This window comes from Piliocolobus tephrosceles, chromosome 9, assembly GCF_002776525.5.
Source record: "Piliocolobus tephrosceles isolate RC106 chromosome 9, ASM277652v3, whole genome shotgun sequence".
NCBI classification, from domain to species: Eukaryota; Metazoa; Chordata; class Mammalia; order Primates; family Cercopithecidae; genus Piliocolobus; species Piliocolobus tephrosceles.
This window is the reverse complement of record NC_045442.1, coordinates 31,706,748-31,725,986: the sequence shown is the minus strand read 5'-3', so window position 1 is coordinate 31,725,986 and position 19,239 is coordinate 31,706,748. Positions and strand designations below refer to the sequence as shown.

At 42.4% G+C, this 19,239-nt stretch overlaps 1 protein-coding gene across 2 annotated transcripts in view; it reads right to left on the bottom strand.

Moving 5' to 3' along the window:
- The window catches only part of ARMH3 (armadillo like helical domain containing 3), a 223,820-nt gene that overhangs the window by 118,623 nt on the left and 85,958 nt on the right, over positions 1-19,239 (bottom strand). For both annotated transcript variants that reach the window (XM_023206477.1, XM_023206479.1), the window contains 3 exons: positions 18,351-18,439; positions 1,489-1,571; positions 440-566 (listed from right to left, as the gene is read on the bottom strand). In XM_023206477.1, coding sequence (XP_023062245.1) covers positions 440-566; positions 1,489-1,571; positions 18,351-18,439 — 299 coding nt within the window. The remainder of the gene's footprint in view (positions 1-439; positions 567-1,488; positions 1,572-18,350; positions 18,440-19,239) is intronic.

Here is a 19,239-nt window from a genome sequence, read left to right as displayed (position 1 = left end):
TTATCTAATGCCCACTTCCACTTGTAAGTTATGCTAAAAATACATAGGTACACTAAGATTCCTTAAAATCCTGGACATCCTCAAATTACACAGTGTTCTGGAATCCAAGTTCTTTTATTTGCTGCTGTCAATTCCCACCCACTCTTTCACCTCCTTCTCTCTGGCATTCAATGAATCCACAAGCCTCCCTATTCTCTCTCTCTCTCACAAACAGCAACAAAGGGCTGCTAACCAGCTCTATACTGAGATGAAATCTGAATTCCTAAAGGCAAAAAGGCCCCAACATACCTTCCTATTGCCTGAGAAGAGGAAGCTACTACATTTCTGTGCCACACAAGGCACCAAACAACTAGAGGAGAATCTTTCATAGTTTTTTCCTCTTATATGCCAAAAGCTAGACAAACGGTGGAGAGAGGAGTAAAAAGAAAAGGCAGCTTACCCATGGAGTAGAGGTTGTCAAAGCTCTGGTGCATGCGGATAATCTCATAGTAAAGTTCATCATAGCTGCTGGGGGTTGGCAGAAATGTGTCGCCATATGTGATAAACATATTAAATAGGTTCACAATCTAAAAAAGAAGGAAAGGCCCACATATAGGCATCAGGCTATGAAGACTAGAAATTATCAGTGGTGTGCTGTAGCCAGCTCTTACTGTCGTGCAAGAGTTGACTATAAAATTTTCATGAATTTTGCAAGCCAGTTATTAAACACAGCCATTATTTAAAATTCACTCATATAAACTTATAATTAAATAAATTATATTAAAATGAAAGTAATAAATACTAAAAACTTATCACTTCCTAACTATTTTTTACCTTTTACTATAACCTATGCTCTAGAGATTTATAACTATTATATCTGTGTGGTGGAAATGTCAATATAATGGTGTGCTACTGCACATTGCTTCCCAACTCTGCATGACTCTGATATTACATTGATAGCTTGAAATTGGCCATGGTGGGTGTAGCTCTACAATGAAAATCAGCAAATGCTATGAATCAAGACTTTTTTTCCCTCTAATGTTGAACATTTAAGAACACATTGTATAATATCCTAAGAAGATAGTCAAACTGCACAATGGCCTCCTTCTATCCCAAATAACCAGCCGGATAAACAAGCATGTATAATGTCCCTCAGAAACCAAGTGCAGCCATGATGGAACCTTCAGAGGGTCTGCTATTTACCAACATAGAGACCACAGTAGTATACAGTAGTCTCTCAGTTGGGACCAAGGCTCACTATTCATACACAGAGATCTAACCTATACCCACCCCTGCCAGATGATATCTTTTCACAAAGGAAAGAGAGTCATGCCAAAGACATAGGTGAGAGTGGGGACCACCAGTCCAGATTCTGATCCAAATATATATATATATAGGTCTGGTTCCCTCTATGGCTTAGTCCCCGGACCACCAGCTCCTGTTTCAAACCAGTTCATTTCTGCCTTAGCATATGGCTTCAGAAAAAGAAGTATTTGTTTTGATACTCACCATAAGGGCTAAAGTAAAAATGTTGTGTTTGGCCAAAAGTACAGTCTCGTTTGACATAAGGAACTTCAGCAGATTTATCAAGGCTTTAAAAAAAAAAAAGAAAAGACATCAACAAGCTATTCAAACTATGATTAATAAAATTAAATAAAAACAGACTAGCTCTAAAAAAATCCGGGGGGTTACAGTGAGTGAGTCTCAGCCACTAAGGTCTTTTAAAAAGCAGGTAAGGTAGGTATATTTGAGGAAAGCACTCACCTTCCCAAGCACGTGTCTGCTTATCTGCTCATGGAAGGTTGTTAAATATCTACTTCTTTTTGCCACTTCTTAAATAGCAATTAAGCTCAGAAATTTGACTATAAAACTGACATCTTGGTGTTTCAAATTTACTCCCACATGGTGATTTCCCCATCAAACTTGCTCAATTTACAGCTGAAAATGAGGGTCCCCCTTCCACCCTCAGCTGCTAGCTTCTATTGTCACCAAGCTTTAGACATGTATCTGTTTCAGACATCATTGCTAAGAGGAATATGTATCCAATCTAACTGGTCACCAGACGTGGCAGCTATACTGTAGAACCTACAGCTGGGCTGCAGCTCTAGATGAGGAGAGCTCATAAAGAGAAAAAAAAGCCCTTAACTGCTCTAACTATCCAAGCAAAGTGAAGCTTGCGCTGACTGCTTGTGACCACGACAACATTTACTGAAATCTCTTTCTGCTTGGCAACTCTTAGTGAGGGGAGAGATTCCTAAAACCCAAGCAACCTCAGTAGAGACTGACTGCCAAGTCCCTAGGTTAACAGTGCAGCTTCAGACTATTTTGCAAATAAATATTAAGCATAGAAGAAGTTATCAGTTACCTTATACTCATTCACCTAGCACACTTTGTCCACAAAATGAGTCCTGCTTCTCTGCCCATCTCAGATAACGCTCCTGTACCTACCTCCCCTACTTGATGGGATACTATAAAAGGGGTTCAGTAGCTGCAGGCAATCTGTGGTCCTTCTGTCTTCTCCCTCTCAAACCCCCACCTTCCACAGACCCAAGAAAAGGCTCGACCTCTCTTTTTCTAGGACCATATCTGCTCTTTGCCAGCAAAGAATTTCATTCTCCCATGCTGTCAGAGTTTTGTGTGAAGTTTACTACTCTTAAAGAGGAGATGTGAGCTTTGATTTGGAACAGCAGGGAATGATGAGTAGGAGTGAGACTCTCCAGACTCTTGCTGCCTGCCACACAACACCCCTCACTCTCAATCCTTTAAAAGCACAGGTACAGTAAAGAAACAGCAGGCAAGGAAAGTACAAGAGGCTGGCTTCACCCACATTCTGTTTCTAAAGCCTGAATCTTCCCCTCAAATAGCAAAAAAGCCTTGCCAGGCATGAAGGAGATAGGCATCTTCATTTATAAACTCTTTACCGCGGCCCCGATTTGAGTTATCTGGGGTTTCATAATGAAAAGGCAAATGATAGGCAGCTGGCCCTTTTAATGGTGTCTGTTAAGTGATCAAGTGATCTGTTGGACTGTAGGGAAAAAAAAGGTTCCATGGAGCCCATTCAGGATCACACAACCTGCTTAGCTCCTACCAGGAGCACAGGAATAAGGGGCCTAGCTAAAATCCACATAAAAATGACTAACCCAAACTTCCCTCCTTAAAGAAGATCACCTTGCTGAGCCACGTAGGGACTGCCCACCCCACCACCTAATCCCCAGAGCTTAGACAAGCCCTGTTAATGATATACTACCTGACAATCGGACTCTATAAACTCACAGAGGTGAGAGAAAGGATGGGCAGCATGCATGGCGCTCTGCAAAACGTAATGGCTAGAGACAAAGCAGCTTTTGTACACATCCAATCAACAAGGGCTTTTGTCCCCAGCACACAGAGCACAGAGATGCAGCCTCAGCAGTGGCTATGTGGTAATTAAAGGGCAGAAAACTTGGAGAAAAGGATGTGGGAGCAATGATTTATTGCTCCTCTGCTGGACTATAGCTAGTCTTGATCTCTGGGATTCAGAGTCCAGGATGACAAAGTGATAAATATTAGAGGAGGAAGACAGCAATTCTGGCACAGGCCAAGAGACAACCTGTGTCCCAACAGCCACAGGCATTAGCGGAGCCAGAGTACTGAAAGGGAGAGTCCAGTACTGCAGTACTCTGAGAGTCAGTGCCAGAGCGGCTTGCATTCTGCCCCTGAAAATGCAGGTCAGATATTCTGCTCCCCAAAGAACCAAGGTTTTCTCACCTGGAAGTAAGAATTCTCTACAGGGGCCAGGTGCAGCGGCTCACGCCTGTAATCCTAGCACTTTGGGAGGCCGAGGCAGGCAGATTGCCTGAGTTCAGGAGTTCGAGAACAGCCTGGGCAACAGTGTGAAACCCTGTCTCTACTAAAATACAAAAAATTAGCTTGGCGTGGCGGCATGAGCCTGTAGTCCCAGCTACTCGAGGGGCTGAGGCAGAAGAATTGCTTGAACCCAGGAGGCAGAGGTTGCAGTGAGCCGAGACCACGCCACTGCACTCCACCCTGGGTGACAGAGTGAGACTCCTTCTCCAAAAAAAAAAAAAGAGAGAGAATTTTCTCTACAGGGAATTTAACAGGCAACTAAAATGAAGCCTCTGGCATCACAGATGGTAACTCCTCTTCAAAAGAGAATGTCCCAAATATCCCATGAAATAGTGCTTTTCTCCATCATCATCTCCCTGACTTCACATTCACTATATCAACTGCTCAGTGTCCTATACACCACTACACACAGATTCTAGCCTCTGACCTGATATGATGGGAGTTTTAAGTCTGTGAGGCTTTGACATAGCTGATTATAGATTTTTAGAGAAAATACCTTGGGTTATTTAATCCAATTTCCTCATTTTTTGATAAGAAAACTCCATGCCCCATTCCACCCCCACCCCAAACTAGCTGGTGACTAAGCTGGGACTAGAACCTGGTCTCCTGTTTAGTGTTCTTTCTACCATCCCATTAAGAAGATAAACAAGCCAGGTGCGGTGGCTCACGCCTGTAATCCCAACACTTTGGGAGGCCGAGGAGGGCGGATCATGAGGTCAGGAGTTCGAGACTATCCTGGCCAAGATGGTAAAACCCTGTCTCTACTAAAAAATACAAAAATTAGCCAGGTGCGGTGGTGAGCACCTATAATCCCAGGTACTCGTGAGACTGAGGCAGGAGAATCGCTTGAACCTGGAAGGCGGAGTTTGCAGTGAGCTGAGATCAGGCCACAGCACTCTAGCCTGGGCGACAGAGCGAGACTCCGTCTCAAAAAAAAAAAAAAAAAGATTAAACAAACAAAGGTACGAAATCAAGTTGAATGTTAAAGTGGGGTTGCAGCTTACTATAAATGGTATGCTTAGACCTGCTGACTATACTGTTACCAGTACTTCTCTAGACTCTGGTTTATAACTTTCTCTACCTGTTAGCTGCTCTACGTCATTTTCATGTATTTGGTCCCCGTTTTCCCTTGGTCCTCAGCTACTTGTTAAAGTACAAGTATTTAATACCTCATTATTGCGTTCCTGTCACTCACTGGCAGCACAAAAAGACTCCCAGAAGCTTTGCTCAGCAAGAGCCGCCTCAGCAGGGCTCTCTGCCAGCTCCTTGGCCTGCTCTCTGCTGTCTTATCTACATCTCAGCTCTCACCTCCACCTCTCTATCCCTTGTGGCTGCTTTCTCTCTCTTTTTTTTTAAGCACATAACTATCAACTAAAACTGTTTCTAATTCCCTCAGTCAGTGTTGCCTTCTTCAAAATTAGATACTGCCAATGGAAGATGACTGGATATGGCCATTAAAGGGAGCCAAGATCCCCTTTCTTTAGGCCCAAAACAAAAAAAAAAAAAAATGGATATAAACAATAACCAGGTTTATTTATAAACTATTATAGACTGAGTTTTGCACAGGGTTTATGCCAAAAAAGACAGGTTTAGGCCAAAAGAAAATGCCCTGTGTCAGGGGCAGTTTCAAGGACAGCAGAGAACTGGCACTCAGAATCTCAGTGCCAACACACAGCTCATGCTGGCAGGCTCCTGACTCACCCCCTCTACATACACACACATTTTTAGAAAACTGGCCTTGATCCACTTGTCCACTTGATGCCATCTGGGCACATGACCAGCCAAATTGTTCCAAGGACACTCACAGAAGTAGCAGTATATACAGGGAAGAGTTAAGATAACTAAAAAATAAGGGGATGATTGCCTAAACATAGTATTGTTAATCAGTCATACATCTGTAAGACTTTGCAATCAGGTACAGTAAATGTTGTAGTCATTATGAAGATATGAGGGACAAGATGTACCATTTAATTTAATCCTTAGCTTTATCATGTTTCTCATTGTTGAATAATAGTTTCCAAAATGAAGTGAGGGATAAAGGGCTAACACGAGATTCTTCACCAAAAGCCTGACTCCTGGTCTGAGAGATTTCCAACGAAGCATGACCTTATGGTATAGAAACTTAATACTGTGTAAACAGCTTTACCCACTAGGTGAGCAATGGCTGCTCACTCCCTCAAAAGAGAATGGCATGGCTTGTTGCAGAGAATATCCTTTTGGACAAAGGCAAGCTTGGTAGTTGAGATCTTCCAGACCTTAAGAGATAATGCCCAAGGGCCCATATTCCACATCCCTTGGAATGGGCTGTTCCAAAATACCAATGCCAAGAGATATATCACAAGGAATGCATAATTTCCTCCAGAAGAATGACAACAACTACAAGTTAATAACTGTGCCCAGAAGCTCACACAGAGCATCTCAAACTTTCCTTTTTTTCTAATACCCTCTATCTGATACCTTAAAAAGAGACATTTAACTACAGAAATCACCTTCCTCAAGCTACATTCACCTCTTTTCAAAGTGAGAAATACCATGGTCATAAGTGGCAGGAAAGGTAACACTTATTAGGTGCCTGCTAGGTGCTAGATATTATGTAAAGCACTTAAAGTATATTCTTCTCACTGAATCCTCTTAACAATCTGATGAAGTAGGTATTATTGTTCCCATTCTATGGATGAGCAAATCAAAATTCAGAAAAGTTAAATAAATTACCCAAAGCCAATACACTGGTTGGAGCCAAACTGCATTAAGGACAAATCATGCTGGGGAGAAGGTCTCTGAACTCCCACTGCTGAGGTCTATGAAACTACTGGATCCACCAAAACTTCAATTTAAAAAACATTTGTTGGGGATACAGGAGCTATCTAGGGCCAATATCTATATTTGCCACCAAAAACCATACTTTGATCACAATTCCACTGATTAGCCCCTCACATATCAAAGGGACCAAAGGAAAAATCCTATAAGCTCAGAGTACATCTCTTTTTTTCTTTCTTTCTTTCTTTTTTTTTTTTTTGAGACAGAGCTCAACTCTATTGCCCAGACTGAAGTGCAGTGGTGTGATCTTGGCCCACTGCAACCTCTTCCTAGGTTCAAGACATTTTCCTGCCTTAGCCTCCCAGATAGCTGGGATTACAGGCACCCATCACCATGCCCAGCTAAGTTTTGCTTTTTTTTTTTTTTTTTTTTTAAGACGAAGTCCAGCTCTGTTGCCCAGACTGGAGTGCTGTGGCGTGATCTCGGCTCATTGCAAGCTCCGCCTCCTGGGTTCACACTATTCTCCTGCCTCAGCCTCCTGAGTAGCTGGGACTGCAGGTGCCCGCCACCACGTCTGGCTAATTTTTTGTATTTTTAGTAGAGACGGGGTTTCACTGTGTTAGCCAGGATGGTCTCAATCTGACCTCGTGATCTGCCCGCCTTGGCCTCCCAAAGTGCTGGGATTACAGGTGTGAGCCACCATGCCCGACAATTTTTGCATTTTTAATCAAGACAAGGTTTTGCCACATTGGCCAGGTTGGTCTCAAACTCCTGACCTCAAGTGATCTGCCCACCTTGGCCTCCCAAAGTGCTAGGATTACAGGCATGAGCCACCACACCTGGCCAGCTCAGACAACATCTCTCTAAATGTCTCAGGACTTCACTCCACTGGCCTAAGATAATTAAACCCACACAATCTCAAAAAAACAAGAGACTGCAGGAATTCAAACAAGTATTTGTACACCCATGTTTACAGTAGCATCATTTACAACAGCCAAAAGGTGGAAGCAACCCAAATGTCCATCAACAGATGAATGAATAAACAAAATATGGTATTTACATATGGCAGAATATTATTCAGCCTTAAAAAGGAAGAAAATTCTGACAACACAGATGAACCTTGAAGATATTATTCTAAGTGAAATAAACCAGTTACAAAAGGACAAATGCTGTTTAATTCTACTTAAATGAAATACCCAGAGTAATCAAATTCAGAGTTAGTGGTTGCTAGCGTCTGGCATGAGGGAGAATTAAGTATTATTGCTGGCCAGACACAGTGGCTCACACCTGTAATCCCAGCACTTTGGAGGCCAAGGCAGGTGGATTACCTGAGGTCAGAAGCCCGAGACCAGCCTGCAACATGGTGAAACCCCGTCTTTACAAAAAAAAAAAAAAAAATTGGCCTGGCATGGTGGTGCATACCTATAGTCCCAGCTACTCGGGAGGCTGAGGCAGGAGAATCACTTGAACCCAGAGGCGGAAGTTGCAGTGAACCAAGATCGCACCACTGCACTCCCACCTGGGCAACAGAGTGAGACTCCATCTCCAAAAAAAGAAAGAAAAAAAAAGAGTTATTGTTTAATAAGTACTGAGTTTCAGTTTGGGAAGATAAAAAAAGCACTGGAAATGGAAGGTAGTAATGGTTGCACAATGTGAATATACTTAATGCCACTGAACTATATGGTTATACATAGTTACAATGATAAATTTTATGTTTATTTTACCCCAATTAAAAAGAAAAACAAGATGTCAAGATTTTTCTTTCCACAGACACTCCCAAGAGCCTCACAAACACTCCAGTCTCACTTTCTGTAACCTCTGCATAACTGACTGGCTGACATTCACATCAAAGTACACCACACTGGGTACAGGGACAAATGTACAAAGACGCTTCCTCACTGATAGGGAAAAGGAAAGGAGCCAAATATACCAATCAACAGAGAGCCCATGGACTTGAGCAGGAACGCAAATTCAAAATGAACCCCGAGTAGCCTTCAAGGCAACACTATGGCAATCTTCAAAATAATCACCAAAGTTCACCATCCAAACTAACAACGCACTAAGTACCAACACTATCCTACAAAATCCTTAGAGACCCTGGGTTTGACTCCTAATCCTTGCTGTTTCATCTGTTATACTTAATTAGGCTCCAAGTACTCTTACTCTGCACCAAGTGAAGAATTGAGAAATTACTGCAGTAAAATATTTGAGGTATTATATTACACATTAAATATGTTTAAGTTGTAGGGAAGTGAGTGTTCAATACACACTTATTTCTTCATTAGAAAGTCTTTCATATCAGGCCCCTTGAAAACTTAGTTTCTTGGCTCTTTTTCAGGAACTCCAAATTGGCTACAACTGCTGTCTCTTTGGACTGTACTAGAGGCAACCAGTCTCACACTCAGCTTCAGTCCATGTTCCCTTCCCTGGGGAGTCCTGCGCATCATATTTGGTGGAACAGTATGACAACAGTGTGTCAGTGTGTAGAGTTTTGACTTTTCTGCATGCAGATGGAGGTGGAATACAGAAGACTGTGCAGGTTCTGGGAAGCTGAGCCAGGACCAGGCACTCTGATGGTTCCCTAAGTCCCACGTGAATTCCCAGAGGCAGAGGCAGCCAATATAATTTTTTTTTCTTTTTTCTTTTTTTTTTTTTTTGAGACAGAGTCTCACTCTGTCACCCAGGCTGGAGTGCAGTGGCACAATCCCAGCTCACTGCAACCTCCACCTTCCTGGTTCAAGAGATTCTTGTGCCTCAGCCTCCCAAGTATCTGGGATTGCAGGCATATACCACCACACCTGGCTAATTTTTGGTTTGGGAGGTTTTTTTTTGTTTTGTTTTGTTTTGAGACAGGCTGGAGTGCAATGGCGTGATCTTGGCTCACTGCAACTTCTGCCTCCTGGGTTCAAGCAATTCTTCTGCCTCAGCCTCCCACGTAGCTGGGATTACATGCACCCACCACCACGCCCGGCTAATTTGTGTATTTTTAGTAGAGATGGGGTTCTACCAGGCTGGTCTCGAGCTCCTGACCTCAGGTGATCTGCCAGCCTTGGCCTCCCAAAGTGCTGGGATTACAGGTGTGAGCCCCTGCGCCCAGCCCATCCTAATTTTCAAATAGGAAGAGTTGAATACAATCCATCTGAGAATCCTGCCATCTTACACAGCCCCCCAACACACACCGCACAAGGAACCTTTTTTTCAGAACTGTTCCTAGCATTAATACACAATAAGGACTTTCCCAGAATTTTTTCTATCCTGCTTTGAATTCAGGAGGAGGGAAAAAAGGGAGCAGCAAATTGTGTTGCTATGTAGGAGTAGAATGAATAATGGATATGGGAACTTCTCCAGGACTAAAATCTGTCCCCCACATTAAGGTAAACCAGGTGCACAGAGGAACAAGCCAACCACAGGAAGACACAATTAAGTGGTAGCTCAGGCGCCTGCCTCAAAGAAGCAGAGGGGAGGCTTAATTACAAAATGAAGTGAATGACATTTAAATAAGATTAAAAACAGGAAGGAGACAGCCTCCAGGAGAGCACAAATAAATGTCTCCAAAGAATCAGGTCAGAGAAAGCTGTCTATTTGAGCAGCTTTTACATGCTATGAAGACAAAGAGCAAAGACAACACTCATCCAGACTCGATTTTGTGGTCTGGCATGGAGCTAGGATTAGGTACCACAGAACCCAGATCAAAATCTGTTCATTAGGAGAGATGGATAATTTCATAGTGACTGATAAAAGAATAATATTACCATCTCAGTTGCTTAGGACAGAAGTCAAGAAACTCAAAGGACAGGATGAAAATAGCACTAGTGTAACAAGCTAATGCCACCAAAACCCTGGAGGCACTATAAACTCTAGCCAATTCCAGCATCTCCAGACAAAATCACCAATTACCCAGGGACATTGCCAGCAATCAGTAGGCTCACTGTCAATCAGCAGAGTGGTGCAGGAGCGAATCTGAAGTCAAAACCTGCCAGTAGAATAATTTAAAAATACTCAGCCAGGCGCGGTGGCTCACGCCTGTAATCCCAACACTTTGGGAGGCCAAGGTTGGTGGATCACAAAGTGAGGAGTTCAAGACCAGCCTGGTCACCATGGTAGAAGCCCATCTCTACTGAAAATACAAAAATTAGCCAGGCATGGTGGTGTGCGCCTGTATTCCCAGCTACTTGGGAGGCTGAGGCAGGAGAATTGCTTGAACCCGGGAGGCAGAGGTTGCAGTGAGCTGAGATTACGCTATGGCACTCCAGCCTGGGCTACAGAGCAAGACTCCGTTGTCGGGGGAGCAGGGGGAACAACTCTAGGTGGCTTTTCAGAATAAAGGCATCTGTCTGGCTGCAAGCCTAAGCACCTCACTGACACAGAGACCAAAGAATCAAACAAGAAAATGAAATGGCTCTGGCTGTATGCTATCAGCCTCTCCAGGTGAACAGAGCACACAAGTCAGTATGTCAGCAGCCTGCACTGACTAAAGGTTCCACATTCCTCTAAATGAGTCAGAAATGGAACAAATCCTTTCTTTAAATGGAAATCTGCTTCCATCCTTACCATTTTCCTTGCAGTCAATGTGTATGTGCTGGAAAAAAAATAAATAAGGTTCTCAACCATCTTCCATTCCCCATTTTCTTGCAGATAATGCAAACCTCACAATTAGCACCCACCCTCTTCTTTTTCACGAAAATGAGTTTCTACATGAAAGTTCCCAGACCCCAGACTTTGGGAAATGTAGGGTCCCTGTGCAGCTGCCTCTAACCAAGCATGCTCAGGAGCCACTGCCTTCTTCTCGAGCCCTATACCAACTGCTCCTTTCCCCTCAACGTTTCCCTAACCAGTGATAGCCAAAATCACCCCTTAAGAAATATAAAAGTCAATGAGACCATATCTCAGTGGAGCCATCTGACACAGAACCAATAACTTTTACCTTTTGCCAAAATGAGGTAGGACCAATAACAGACTTGTCTTGCTCCCTTGAGATCCAGAGAAGGATGATACCTTATGAGACCACATGATATGTCCCTTTGAAACTAGTATAGGCAGAGTAACCAAAAGCACAGCTAATCCTTCCCCTGTCCCTTTTACTTGACAAAATGCTCATGGGCCTATGAGAGTTGAGATTTTTCTGGATAGCAAGTGACTGCATGCACAGAAAAAAGAACAAAGTGATCTCTTGCTCTTTTGGGGGCTTTTACGTGGGAATCTTTTTCTCCTTGTAACAGGCTAAACCTGTTAGAGATTCTTATCTTTTGCTTCTGCCAAGTTTCTGAGGGGATGAGAGAAAGATTCAAAATAGTGTAAATTTTGGATTCAGCCAAATGTAGTGATTTGAAAGGGAAAAAAGCTTCCTGGCATTCCTTTTTAGTCCTTGGGCTTTCTATACTGCTGTAGAGAATATTTCATAACTACATTATAGAACCAGAAAGATACCTTCTAATGCCCCTGAATTAGAACATTCTAACTTTGAGAGGAATTGATTACCCATAGAGGAAAAAAGCCTCTCTATTTTTGCATATAGAAGCTAGAGCCGTCTTAATTAGGCACATCAGTCTAGAATATATCTTGTGACATATTTGCCTAAATCAGAGAAAATTTAGCAGAATGAGGAAGAGCAATTTTAAAAACAAGATAGAAATAGCAGCTGCCAAAATTCCCCTTCCCATCTACTCTAGTTTTTACTGCTATGTTCTTTCCCGCCTGGATACTCTCTTCAAAACTAAAAGAAGCAATGTTGTAGAGTTATATAAGATGTCATCATTGGAGGAAGCTGGGTGAAGGGTACATGAAACTCTACATACTATTTTTGCAACTTCCTGTAAGTCTATAATTACATCAAAATTAAAAGTTTAAAAAAGAAACTAAACTAAAAGAAGAACACAATGAAAAGTTCAAAGGATAGTTTCTCAAAATCAAGAGGGGTTGCTGAACTATCAAAGCTACATCTACACAAGAACTGCCAGATAAATTTATGGCTTGAGTCAGCCTTTCTCCCGAAAAATTTCAGTCCTGCATGGCAACACTTAAAAGTAAAACAAGCTTCCAACAAAAGACTCTCAATTGCCAGTCTTGAGATGTACCTAACCAAGAAGTCACAGGCCTCTGTCAGTAATGGCAGAGCCAGCTGGATCTAGAACGCTGTGATACTCCCTGAGTTTTCCATTTTTCCCAGTAGATATGTAAAAGGTCAGGCCATGTACAATTTCTCTCTTTTTCACAAAGCTGTGAATGCTTTGGATGTTACTTAGCACAGTGAAGCTGAACAGATTGTTCTGGGGGCTTAGGGGGCCTTTCTTCCTGCAGGGAGGCAAATGTTGCTTAGTGATCTGTGTCTGAGCATAGGAGTCAGGAACTCTAAGTTCTAATCACGACTCTGTTTAGTGTCTGGTTCCATGATCCTTAGCAAGTCACTTAACCCTTCTATATCTCTAATCCATTCCCCAACAAATGGGAATAAAAATAATGACTTATCACCGGGATGTGGGAGAGTGAAAGGGTAACAACTGTGATCCATATATAAATGTCGAATATAAAATGCCAGTATAAATCTGCCTTTAAATCAACCCATGTTTTCAGATGATGGAAAGTCATACTATTTAAATGTAGGCTGCCTCTCCAATGCCCCTTCTTCCTGCAGTGGAAGTAAAATAAGCTGAATCCATGAAGCTCTGTTCAAGTATTTCCCTCTCCAATAACTACATGCTTCTCTCTGCACATCCTGCTCATTCTTTGCTTAATGGTTTAGAAACCATCAAAGTTTCCATTTTTACCTGGTTAAAAGCAATCCATCCATCTGTGGGTAAGGAAGAATGAGAAAAACAAAATAAATTACTAACTACTCTCTTTCACATCAACAAATCAAATAAACTAAGGTGGATGGCTGGCCCTATCAAAGGTGATGATGTCAGCTCAACAGAAACAGTAACGAGTTACATCCTACTATTATTATTATTATTTGGCTCAAACACAACATTGTGCTACTTTTAGAGAATGTTGATCCGTCATTAATGAAAATCCTACATATCCATTCATCCACTTATTTGTTCATCCAAATGTTATCTGAGTTCCTATTAAAAAGCTAAGCAGGCCAGGTGATATGGCGCATGCCTATAATCCCAACAATTTGGGAGGCCAAGGCAGGCAGATCACTTGAGTTCAGGACTTCAAGACCACCTGGGCAACATGATGAAACCCCATCTCTAAAAAAAGGAAAATACAAAAATAAGCCAGGCATGTTGGTATGGCTGCTAAGGTGGGAGGATCCATTGGGCCCAGGAGGTGGAGACTCCAATAAGCCATGATTGTGCCACTACACTCCAGCCTGGGCAAGACCCTGTCTCAAAAAATAAATAAATAAATAGCCCAGTAGTCTGCTAGAGATGTAACAATGATTAAAAAACAGGCCTTGCCCTCCAGGAACATTTTTGAGAGGAAATATAGATATTTAAACAAATCATTGTAAAAACATATGAAATTAGCATGGTGGCTTGCACCTATGGTCCCAGCTGCTCAGGAGGCTAAGTTGGGAGGATCACTTGAGCCCAGGAGACAGAGGTTGCAGTGAGCTGAAATCATGGCACTGCACGCCAGCCTGGGCAACAGAATGAGATCCTGTCTCCCAAAAAAAAAAAAAAAAGCAAACATAGCGAAACAATGTGATATACTAAAATAGGGACCCAATATACTATAGAAAACACTCCGAAAATAAGACATAGTGAACAACATGGTCTATAGCCTCAAGAAGTTCCAGGCAGACTGCTCATCTAAAATTCCCAGTAGGAACGCAATGTGACCAGTAAATAAAGAAAAATATTGGCTGGGCGCAGTGTCTCACACCTCTAATCCTAGCACTTTGGGAGACAGAGGAGGGCAGATCACCTGAGGTCAGAAGTTTGAGGCCAGCTTGACCAACATGGTAAAACTCCATCTTTACAAAAGTTAGCCTGGCATAATGGTGCGTGCCTTTAAGTCCCAGTTACTTGGGGCGGGGGCTGTGGTGGAAGGGCTGTTGGAACTCGCAATCACACCACTGCTCTCCAGCCTAGGCAACAGAGTGAGACTCTTTCTCAAAAAAAAAAAAAAAAAAATTACCTAGATACTAAGATGTTTTGTGAGAACAGGATTAATTGGGAGGCTATGGAACTTAAAATTAACACAGGTTTTTGACACAAGATCATGGAGGTGCTTCAGAGGGTCCAGAAACTCTGAAACTATATGCAAAATATGCATGTGCAAATGGACATTTTTTCTGGATACAAAGATGACTTTCATTCTACTTGTAGCTTTCATTCTACTCTCAAAGGTAAAGAACTATTTCACTATGATCTTATTCCAAAACCCAGTTTTCTACCTCTATCAGTGGAGAGTTTTAAGATCTAATCTTTCACTTAGACTGGGAGATCTGGGTTGCCTAGACATCAGAGAAGAGCTTTCAAACTTTCTATAATGTGGTAAAAAAACAGCGATTGCTCAAAACAGGGCAATGCAGAGCAATAGGACTGTTTCCTTTCCATATTCTAGTTAAAATTAGCCTAAATATATTTTCCCACATACTCAGATATCATGGTGACAGGCATCATAGAAACAGACAGTGGCAGCAGGGAGTAGGTCAGGGCTCCTATCTGTAAAACCAACTAAGAAAAGTTTATCAAGCAAAATTGAACCCCCAGCTAATACAGCTGGCTCCTCCTTGTCCATAAGATCATACCTGTGAATTCATTATGGGAATCTGGGGACCTCTGGCTACCTCCCTAATAATAATAAAGAGCTAATACAGTCAAACAGCATAGAAATAAAAATCAGGCCGGGCGCGGTGACTCAAGCCTATAATCCCAGCACTTTGGGAGGCCGAGACGGGCAGATCACGAGGTCAGGAGATCGAGACCATCCTGGCTAACACGGTAAAACCCCGTCTCTACTAAAAAAACACAAAAAAACCAGCTGGGCGAGGTGGCGGGCGCCTCTAGTCCCAGCTACTCAGGAGGCTGAGGCAGGAGAATGGCGTGAACCCGGGAGGCGGAGCTTGCAGTGAGCTGAGATCCGGCCACTGCACTCCAGCCTGGGTGACAGAGCGAGACTCCATCTCAAAAAAAATACCAAACAAACAAACAAAAAAAGAAATAAAAATCAGCACTGAAGTACAGTGATACTAAACACCCACATTACAAACTACATCTGGACCCTAGATGATTGCTTCCTAGATAACCAAGGGCTTTTGTGTGTCCAGTTTAATAACACATGCCTTACCAGTCTTACAAATAAAATTTCATTACAGTTTGCAGCACATGTATGGCAAAGGATATATACACATAAGCATATCTGCCATGATGAGTTTCACATAGCTCCCTCAAATCCATAAGTCTAGAAGGCAAAGAATGAGTGAAAATACGGGCAATCCAACATATGAGGGGTAGTTTCTGCCAAGAAGTAGGTGGATCCACCATAGACATGCTTGTATTCACAGAATGCAATATTATACACTATTACGGGCTCTACTGCATGGGATGCAACGTTGTGTCTTGCAGCTTTCCTTAACATCTGCTGCTCTGCATCTCACTTTACACTCCACATATGAACACATGGACCCAGGGTTCCAGGAGGGCTCACCCATCTATACAGGAAAAGGAGCTAATGTCACTTAGCAGAGAACTCCAGTACAAATGTCTAGATGCCTTCGCAACAAGCAATGGTCCATGCCTCTTTAAGGACACTCATATATACTTCCCCTCAACTCATCAAGAGCCTTAGACTGTCATGCAATCAGTCCTGAGAATAGGACATAATTATAAATAGAGCTGAAAGTTCGGAGACACATAACGTCAACTGACCAACACAGAATAAAATATGGCCTTCTTCTTCACCACTTCCTAGTGAGAAAAGCAAAATGCTGAGTCAGAAAAGATAAATATAAAAGACATTTTTAAATCTCTTTAAAAGATAATCGCTTGTTTAAGCAAAAATGACGGCAATGTATTCTGGAGTTTATGACATATGTAAAAAGTTAAATGCAAATGCATGACTATAATAACACAAAGAACAGTTCATACCAATAAAAGTGTGGATTCATCAAGAGAACAGAGGATATAAAATCGGGATAGAAGGAGAATAACAGGAAGCCCTGAGCCCCAGGAAACAGACCAGAAAGAAGAATAGAAGGCAATGTGGACAAGACAATGGAATAGGATAATGAGGAAGAGGACAACAGATCATGAGAATGAGAGAAAAGTCACAGAGATCACAGAGGCCAGAAATAGAATAGCTAGGACAAAAAGGAAAGAACATAGAATGAAAGAGAAAGTAAAACCAGAAGGGAATCAGAAGAGGCAGGCAGAAACAACTACTACTACCACCTTGTTTAGTACCACAATGTGTAATTTCATTCAAGTTATAGACATACACCATTTGTACTTATTATAAATCTAACAACTGTACCAACATCTGAAGATCTGCATCATTATTGTGTTTTCTCTTTAATCCTATGCTTTTAGAGCCTAATAATCTTACAACTATCCATAGGCAACAATAATAGTCCTTTATATTAAAAGGAGGTGCTGCTACCTAAGAAATTCTACTGTTGGTTATTTCCATCTCTTTTGATCTCTCTTTAACTCCCCTGACATTCTCTCCACCTCAAACTCTCACACAATCATACTCTCCTCTCCTGAAATATCAAAATGCCACTATTGCCACTTAGTGTTATTCTCCTACTCCCCCTTTACCACCATAGGCAGTAACTGCAAAAACTTGCTAATCCATTAATTAAAGATCTCCACTTCCCATTATGGGGGACTAAATTTAGAAAGCCAAATTGGGTTGGGAGGAAATCATGTGTCACAACAAGTGAGACGAATTCCATGGAAGGGGGCTGGGTTACTGGCCTGTTTCTTATAAAGCCTCTAACACTAACATATCCTATTCTGCTGAAAATACAGAGCAGCTCTCCCATGGGTGGGCAATCTTTCATCACTGTAATCATCTGGAGAAGATTTTATTGTACCATCAGGTCTCAAAAGCCACAGGACCTAGCAGTAAGCAACTGCCTCAGGGAACATGTCTCCTCTGGTTTCCTGAAACCTCCAATTTAGTTACACAAAAGAAAGGGGTGGCAAGCCAGCATTAATTGTACCCTTAGCGAAGAGCCACTTCCCCCTGCAGGGGTAGCAGTGACTTTACTGGACTACCAAATGTATACAAAGACAAAGTAAACACTGTAATTTGCTGTTTTGTCTCTGGCACAGGGGGAGTGGCACAAGTGACACTGTCTATAAACAGTAATAATGCCAGATGTAACACAAAGAACAGAATTCCCGCATCTCCCCACTCCCGTCCCTATCCCTCCATCTCTCCCTATGGCATTCCTCCTGATTACTTGTCCTGAGGAAACACACAGAAGCCTCCCTATAGTCCATATGTGGCTACCAAATGAAACCGAGTGAAAACCCAAGTTTGTACAGACTTCTCCTACCTCATTCTTACTCAAAGAAAGATTTATTGGAACACAAGAAATACTCAGTTGTTTTTATCAGTTGACAAAAAATATAGGGAGGGGAAGGAACAAGAGACAAAGAATAGACATATGACACACCCAGGTCTGGATTAGAAAAAAGCTAAAATGTTAAAAAAAAAAAAAAAAAAAAAAGACAAAAAGAGTAACTGAAAATAAAGGCATCCTAAACAAACCAAAAGGTTAAAAAACAAAAAATCCATCTTGAGCCCAGGCCTAGGGGCTCATAAAAGGTATAGAAAAAGAAGATGAGTTCAAGAGAGAAAGTTACCTGACCAGAGCTCCCGCCAGGTGTAATGCAGGCGTACCCGACACTTCTTCTGGTAGCAAAGCAGTTTGTGTACTACCTGGATGCAGCGTCTGTAACAGGGAAAGCAAACAATGAGGGTAAGCCTGAGAATATAGTGCAACTCATCACAGATCCCTTCTTAGTGAGCCGGCTTTGATAAGGCCACTAAGACACTGGATATGAATATGTATACATGCAAAAAAAATGCAAAACTTCTGGCTGGGCACAGTGGCTCACACCTGTAATACCAGCACTTTAGGAGGCCAAGGCAGGTGGATCATTTGAGGATAGGAGTTCAAGACCAGCCAGGCCAACATGGCGAAACCCCATCTCTACTAAAAGTACAAAAAAAGGCCTGGCACGATGGCGATGCCTGTAATCCCAACTGAGTGAACTTGAACTCAGTGAGCCAAGATCGTGCCACTGCACTCCAGCCTGGGCGACAGAGTGAGATTACATCTCAAAAAAAATTAAAAAAAAAAAAATAGGCAGGGCACGGTGGTTCACGCCTGTAATCCCAGCACTTTGGGAGGCCGAGGTGGGCGGATCACGACGTGAGGATATCAAGACCATTCTGGCTAACAAGGTGAAACCCCATCTCTACTAAAATATACAAAAAATTAGCCAAGCGTGGTGGCGGGCACCTGTAGTCCTAGCTACTCAGGAGGCTGAGGCAGGAGAATGGCGTGAATCCAGGAGGTGGAGCTTGCAGTGAGCCAAGATCGCGCCACTGCACTCCAGCCTGGGTGACAGAGCAAGACCCCGTCTCAAAAAAATAAAAATAAAAATAAAATAGCCAGGCGTGGTGGCACATGCCTATAGTCTAAGCTACTCAGAAGGCTGAGGCAGGAGAATTGCTCGAACCTGGGAA